The sequence below is a fragment of the Condylura cristata genome, unplaced genomic scaffold (genome assembly GCF_000260355.1).
Source record: "Condylura cristata isolate star-nosed mole 26May11 unplaced genomic scaffold, ConCri1.0 scaffold00075, whole genome shotgun sequence".
NCBI classification, from domain to species: domain Eukaryota; kingdom Metazoa; phylum Chordata; class Mammalia; order Eulipotyphla; family Talpidae; genus Condylura; species Condylura cristata.
The window spans coordinates 131524-138915 of record NW_004567176.1 but is presented as its reverse complement, the minus strand read 5'-3'; the positions used below and the strand labels follow the sequence as shown (position 1 = coordinate 138915).

The following is a 7392-nucleotide window of genomic DNA, read 5'->3' as shown; positions in this document are numbered from 1 at the left end:
GGGCCCTCGGGGCCGCGTCCGCGTCCGCAGCCGAATCCACCAGCACCGGCTCCGTCGGACTTGGGCGACGGAGGCCTCCGCAGGCCCGGGGCTGGGGCTGGGCGCTGTCACCCCCACACGTGGCGTGAGGAGACGCGGGCACCCAAGGGCCCCGCAGACGTGTGCCCCGCCTCCCGCGGCGGCCCAGTGCCGAGCCCCGTGTTGCTGCGGTCGCGTGGCCTGGTGCCTCTGCACAGCAGCCTCGGGCTCCCCGAACCTGCCCCCCACACACACATGGCCCCGGGGACTCGCCCGGGCACCGCAGCGCCCCTCCCTGGGGCCGGGCCCAGCTCCATGCTGCACCACGGGCGCCGGTGGGCAGCGAGGGCCACGGCCCACCCACCTCTGCCTGTCGGCCCAGGGCCCGTAGTTGAAGTCCGTGCCCTTGCCGCACACGATGTCCAGCCCCCAGCACGGGGGCAGGTCCTGCAGCTTGCTGTCCTCGCTGCCCGCTTCCCCGTCGGCGCTGTCCTCCGCGTCCTCCGGAACGAGCCCTGGGAGGCAGCACACGCCGCCCTCAGGTCCCGGCGGGCACCGCCCGGTCACGGGTCTGAGGGCGCCGGGCCTCGGGGCCCTGGGCGCTCTCGGGGACTGAGGGCACCGCAGTGTTTCCTGGGCCCCTGGCCAAGACCGACCACACTCGGAACGGAAGCTGAGCACTCCCGAAACTCAGCTTTCAGACACTGCCTGTGGGCGCGAAACGCACCAGCAAATTTGAAAAGACACAAAACAGAAAGTCACTTTTTAAGTGAAAAGTCACTTGATTTTGCCAAAGCGCCGCCTGGCGTGTGCTGGCGCCCACGTCGGTTGCGTCCAACTTGACAAGTCGGGAGAATTTCCCTTGTCGCTCCCACACTTGCGTCAAGCGCGGGGAGAAAACCTGCCTCACCCCAGACGGCCAGACGGGGAGGGCCCAGGGCTTCTCCCCCACGTGGAGGCGCCGACCCACGGCCACGACGGGCGCCAGTGTGGGCAGTCCCCTGAGCTGCCCCCGGCCCGCCCCCAGCGGGCCGGCACCACCCAGAGCCCCCAAGCGCCCCACCCCAGCGCCCCCACCCAGCACCCGCGCCCACTGCTCGGCCCGTGAGGATGGGGTGCACAGCCTGGTCTTACTCTGAAAGCACTCGGGCCTCGCAACCCCGAAAGCCAGGAGGGACAGGGCCTAAAGCCCCGCACCAGCTGGCCGTCAGGGCCACCCACGGAGCCTCGGCGCCAGCTGGTCCCGACCCTCAACCTCGCGGGCCGAGTCTCCTCTCTGCCTCCTGGCCGCTGCTCCGAGCCCAGCAGCCTCTGCCCGCCGTTTCCTGAGGCCGGCTGGCCAAGTGGACCGACCGCAGCCTTCACTTTTGGCCTCAAACATCAGCGAACCCGGACCTCTGGCGGGGCAGGCACCTTCGCCTCGCTGAGCTCGGGGCCGGGGCGCCCAGGGCGTACCTGGCTCATCCATGTAGTAGTAGACGTCCACGTCGTTGGAGTGCATCACCACGAAGCCCTCCCCCATCAGCCGCGGCGGCCTGCGAGGAGGGGGCGCCTCAGCTGCGGCCTGCGGAGGGCGCAGGCCCCGCCCAGAACAGCAGGTGAGGACGGAGCCAAGCCCCGGGCCAGCAGGCCTGGCGCAGGGAGGCGCGGGGCAGGCGCCAGGGTGCCGTCAGGGCGCACGGCAGCTCCCAGAAACAATGGCCTGCTTCTGGGGGGGCGTCAGCTTCTGGGGGGCGTCAGTGCAGCGACCGTCAACAAGCCCAAGGCCACGACCTGCCTCAGTGCGCCACGCTGCTGGGCCCAGTGACCGCTGAGCCCGGTCCCCCATGCGCCGCCCCAGGCCGCCCCTGCAGGCCCAGCCCTCCCGCCGCCCGCCCGCGTCCCCGCCCGTCCCCGCCCCGCCGGCCCAACGCTTCTGCCTCTTGCTGGGCTTTCCGGAGGCTTCTCCTCCCACTGCACGGAGGTGAACACTCGCACACCTTTCCCCCCGGACCCAGCCACGGGAGAGCCGTCGGCTCGGCCGAGCTGCGCCCGAGGCCGAGCCTGTCTCTGGACCCGAGGGCGCGCCAGGCACCAGTGTGCAGGAGCTGCCACCGCCCGTCGGGCGCAGGCGCCGTATCTGGCTGTGCGCACAGCGGCGGGAAGACGGGCACCCCAGTCGGCCGTCTGCGCCCCTCGGGCCGCCCCAGTCCTCACAGACCCCAGCCGCGTCCGTCCCACCGGCACCAGCGGGAAATAAGCACCTCGAACCCCAACTTTGGAAGAGATGTTTCTCCGATCCTGATTTCCCAAAACTGTTCGCCTCACGTGCCCCAACGCACCACACCCTCCTCCAGTCAGGGTTCACTTCTCAGCGTCAGACGCAACGCCGTGAGCCCACCAATCTGCGACACGTGCTCAATACCACAGCTCGTGCTGAATCCCCTCATCTGACCTCCGAACAACTTTAAAGGGCAAATATAACGATTCGAATAGGACGACGGGCATAAGGATGTTAACATTGCTGTGCTCTTAAAATCCTCAGAATAAATTGGATTTCTGAAATATGTTTATAAAAATCAACAGAATACTGGGCCCTCCCTGGGGGCTCAGCGGGTTATAGCACAGCACTGAGCAGCTGAAGCCACTTCAGCACCAGCTCGATCCCCGCCTGCACCAGAGGTGACCCCAGGGCGCGGCAGACCTCTCCTGACACGCCCGCTGCTCCCCTCAGCAGTGGACTTCGTCGATCTGCCTGTTCCGCTCCCCGCTCTGTCTCTGGGGAAGCCTCTCACTGCCCCTGCACCTCTGGCCTGGACCCCAGCTCTGCATGCACAAATAAATCTTTTTTAAAAAGTCAACAGAACACTTCACCTCGCTTACTAAACAACTGCACAGAATTCACCTTGTGTCCAGCCTGACCACCTCTGCCACCAGGCGCCGAGCAGCGCCCCAGAGCGGAGGCCAGAGGCAGAGGCTCTCCTGCCTCGCTCTCGCTCTGGCCCACTCGGCCCAGCCAGCACAGAGGCCAAGGACAGCCTGAACCCACACTCCCAAAGCTAAGGGCCAAGGCCCCGTGGAAACGTCCCACCTTCCGGCCCCCCAGTCCCCAGGGCCACGCTGTGCCTGGGCTCAGCACCTGCAGGCCGGCAGGCAGGTCGGGGTCCCGCAGCCTGGCCACCTGTGTGGACACGCCTGCCACAGGGGCCACCCCCCCGGACACCACTGTGGCGTGTGGGAGGGGAGCTGGCGAGTGACCCCAGAGCCGCACCCTGACCGCGCCAGCCCCAAAGAGCGCGCTGGAGCCAACTCCAGCATCGCCAGCGACAGCTGCCAGCTGGTGGTGGACGGGCCGCACCCCCACCCGCCGGGGCGCAGGCAGCCTGGGCCTGGCCAGACCCCGGGGCGACTCGCCCAAACCGTGCTCCCCACACAGTGAGGGGGAGAAAGGGGCGTGGAACGGAGCCCCCGCGGGGAGACGTGCGCCCCACCGCCGCGGCCGAGAGGCCCTTACTCGTCGTGCTGCAGGCCCACGTATCGGGGGCTGGGCACCAGCATCACCCGCACGTTCTCCAGCCTCCCCTTGACGATGTGCATGAACTGGTCCAGGTGGCTGGAGGGCGGCTTGGTGGTGTAGGTCAGGAAGGCGTCGTCCACGCTGACGCACAGGGTCTGCGGCTGGTAGTGGTTCCCAAAGGCCAGGCGCCCCTGCAGGGGCACAGACACGCTGCCGGCCGCCGCCCTCCGGAGCGCCCAACGGCCGGCTGGCCCGGCCCGGCCTGGGGGTCCGGCCTGGGGTGGGCGCTGGTCTGCGGCTCTTACACGCCTGACGAAACCCGGAACCAAAACACTACAGAATCTTCTTACGCGAAGATTATGCTTGCAAAGACACAGGCTGAGGGTCAAGGGGCAGCATCCACTGCAGCAGAGAGTTCAGCCCCAGCTCCCCCATCTGCTCACCCCCGGCTCCAGCTCCCCCAGTTCACCTACCGTGCTCACGCTGACCTTGACCACGGGGATGAGTGACCGCCAGGAAGACGCAGGGTCCTGGGACTCTGTCTTCACGCTAACTCTGAGAAGAAAACAATGAAAACTGGAATAACAAGAAAAGGTTCAGTGCCTGAGGGGGCACGGCCATCACTGATGCCAGCTGCCACGTCCGCCTGTGGCTGCGGACGGCCCCAGGGCCCCCCACCGCCCCCCTCAGCTGAGGGGAAGCCCCAGGCCTCCCAGCTGACAGGACGGCCCTGGGCACACGACCCCGTCTACTGGGTGCTAAGGTCCTGACAAGCCTTTGAGGGTGACAAGCCTTCATCGGTGGCTTGTCAAGCCGCCCACATAAATCGTGACGGGGTCACCACACACCATCATGGACGCTCCAGCACAGCCCCCCCTTTTACACACAGCCAGAACCATAGCCGACTCTAGAGGAGTCGCCCGGCGTCCGGGGTTCCTGCCTCTGACAAGCGCCGGCCTCCTCCCGCACAAGCCCCTCGCACCAAGGACCCCAAGCTGAAGAGATGGGGGTTCACAGCACTTCACTGCGTTCAGCCTGAAGTGCAGGCAGCCCCCCCACCCCCGCCACCCTGACGCGTCCCACAGGCGCCTCCTGCCCAGCCGCATTCACAGCCCCCCCAGCGTCGGAGGCGGGAAACCAGGACGGCAGCCAGCCCGCGGCCGCACTCCCCGCCCCCCGGGCCCTGTCCCTGGGGTCACTTCCGGCGCTGAGAAGGCCTCGCAAGCAAGTCCCCACACCGGGCTGTGACCGCCCAGCGGACGGTCGTCCGGGCCCTGGCGCCTCCACACTGAGTCGGTCCGGTCGCCACCAAAGTTTCACTGGAGAACAAATGTCCTCGTCATCTACTTTCGCAGAACAATAAACGCTAGGCGTGGACGGCAGGGTCGGCACTGGAAGCCGGACGCAGACAACGGCTGAAACGAAAGCCCGCGTGACCACAGGACACAGAGAAGCGCCGGGCAGCGGCAGCCTCCATTCGGGATCCCAGCCCTCCGCGAGCCGGGGGTGCGGGGGCTCCCCGGGGGGTCAACAACACCCACCCAACACCGGCGGCGCCCCAGTCGGTGGGGAGCCGGAAGCTCCCCGCTGGGGCCAGGGCCGTGGGGAGAGCCCCTCTCACCATGGCATCGTGCCGACGTCCCACTGATGCCCTGAGAAAAGGAGCTAAGAGGTCTGCTACCAAAAGGATTTTGTTTGCAGATTTGCAGAAAACCGGAAAAAACCGACCAAGCTCTGAGAACTAGTAATTACGGCAAGATTGCTGGGTACGGCTAACAGGGACAAGCAGCCGCTTTCCTATAAACTAGCACCGAGCCAGCGAAACCTACACGTACCAGCCACGCCGCCCACAGCGGCACCACGCAGACAGCTCTGCGCAGGGCGTGGCGGGAAGGCGTAACCCACCGGGGCTGGGCTGCGGGGTCCAGCCATGCGCGCCGGCCCCCGGCCCCACGCGGCACGGCCAGTCCCAGCAAGTCCTCTGTGGCGACTGACAAACGGTTTCTGCCCTTTCACGAGGGACAAAAGACCCAAAACACTGACAGAGGATGATGTCGAAGGCCTGACACCGCCCAACCGCAGATCCTGACAAAGTGGCTGGTCAGACACGGGCCGGCTGAGACGGACGGGAAGCCCAGGGAGAGGCACCAGCTGCGGGTGCGGGGTGCGTTGGCGGCCCCGAGATGCGTCTGCTATGGGCCTGTCTAAGCCTGCAAAAGGCTCACCACAAGGCAGTCCCGTGCTCAGCTGCTAAGAGCAGTTATCAACATGGAGCAGTAAAAGCAGATGCCGTGAAATTTAAGTAAGTCCGCACCACTGAAATGCTTAAGACGATCGTACAATTTCAGCCGATCTACACAGAGATACAGGCCGTGTCTAGGTGGAGAGCAACGTGCTACCAAATCAAGCAAAGGTCCAGAGCTGGGCTACGGGCCAGGCAGTGGGAAGTGACCTTTCCATTCCGGATCGGGTCCTGATCCTTCCACGGTCCTGCGCTCTGTCATCCTCCTTCTTGGGCGAGATGATAGTTGGCTCCAAACCAAACAATTCCTGAAGACGTCCATAAAGATCCGAACGGTTGTAAACATGAAATTCAAAGTCGTTGATCGTGATGGATAGCCTGGTTTCTGCCTTTGGGTCTAAAGACATCAATTACAAAAACATTTCAGTCAACTTTTTTAGAACTTTTAATATTTTAGTCAAATGTTTTTTCACAGTTGAGTAATTCAAATAATTTCCTTTAGAATTCTATGATAAAGACCCTCCCTGATGGCCTGACGGGTTAGGATGCAGCACAGCAAGCCACGGCAAGCTGGCTGCAGCCGCTTCAGTGCGAGTTCGATCCCCGCCTCAGAGGTGACCCCCAGGGCGCGGCAGACCTCTCCTGACCCGCCCGCTGCTCCCCTCAGCAGTGGACTTCGTCAGTCAGCCTGTTCCGCTCCCCACTCTGTCTCTGGTGAGTCCACTCACCTCCCCAGCACCTATGGCCTGACAAGTTCTACATGAATAAAGAAATCTTTAAAAAAATTACAAAAAAAAGAATTCAATGATAAAAAAATCATTCGATGTATAAAACATTAGCAAAAGAAAAAAGGGGCTGATGTCCCGACACTGCCTGGAGCATGCTAAAACGCCCTGTCCCAATTATTGAGCACCAGAACTTATACACGAACAGTAGCAAACTAACATTTAGAGTAAAAGAAAAACTTCACCCTAAGATAGTCAACAATTCACACTAAACGATAACCAGCAAAGTAGTCAAAGCACAAAGGCTCAAGAGGCACAAGGTCACCCGAGTCTCCGCATCCCAGACTAGGGCGTTCCACGAACGGCGCATCTGTGTCCTGAAACCGCCCGACGCCACAGACTGCCTGAGCTGGCGCGCGGGGCTGCGCGGCCCGCTCTCCGCAGGCGGGAGTCAGCCCTGTCAGAGACCTCTCCTGACCGTCATCATTCTCACCCCTGAGCCAATTCAGTTAGATCCGACCAACAAAAGGGCTTATTTTGTTTAAGTCCGCCAGGAGTGGCTTCGGCGGTGGACCAGTGAGGCAATTTCGACCTTCATTTCTGGCTATTAGCAAGGACAACCTTTCCTTCCACAGAATACTTCCAGCTCTACGGCCGTCTAAGCTTTTCCTCACTAGTTCCCAAGATGGTTGGGGAGAAAAAACATAAGCCCAGTCCTTCACCCTAAAACTAGTGTTTAGGACCTTTCCCTTCTGGCATGTTTCAGGGCTCCGGAGCTCCGCTCCCCCAGGCTCATGGCCTGGGCGGCCAACCCCTGGGCTGGCACAGCGGACACGTCACTGCCCTTCTGTGGGTCAAATCCTTAGTGTGAAGGAAACACACAGCTTTCCCAAGGCGCGGCCGGGAGTCCC

General features: G+C 63.3%; 1 protein-coding gene across 1 annotated transcript in view; it reads right to left on the bottom strand.

Annotated features, from left to right (window-relative positions):
• Positions 1–7392, bottom strand: part of LOC101618412 (uncharacterized protein KIAA1109) — a 41406-nt gene that overhangs the window by 29580 nt on the left and 4434 nt on the right. The window contains exons 5-9 of the mRNA XM_012734828.1: positions 5967–6153; positions 3988–4069; positions 3512–3705; positions 1474–1553; positions 300–533 (exon numbers count right to left, since the gene is read on the bottom strand). Coding sequence (XP_012590282.1) covers positions 300–533; positions 1474–1553; positions 3512–3705; positions 3988–4069; positions 5967–6153 — 777 coding nt within the window. The remainder of the gene's footprint in view (positions 1–299; positions 534–1473; positions 1554–3511; positions 3706–3987; positions 4070–5966; positions 6154–7392) is intronic.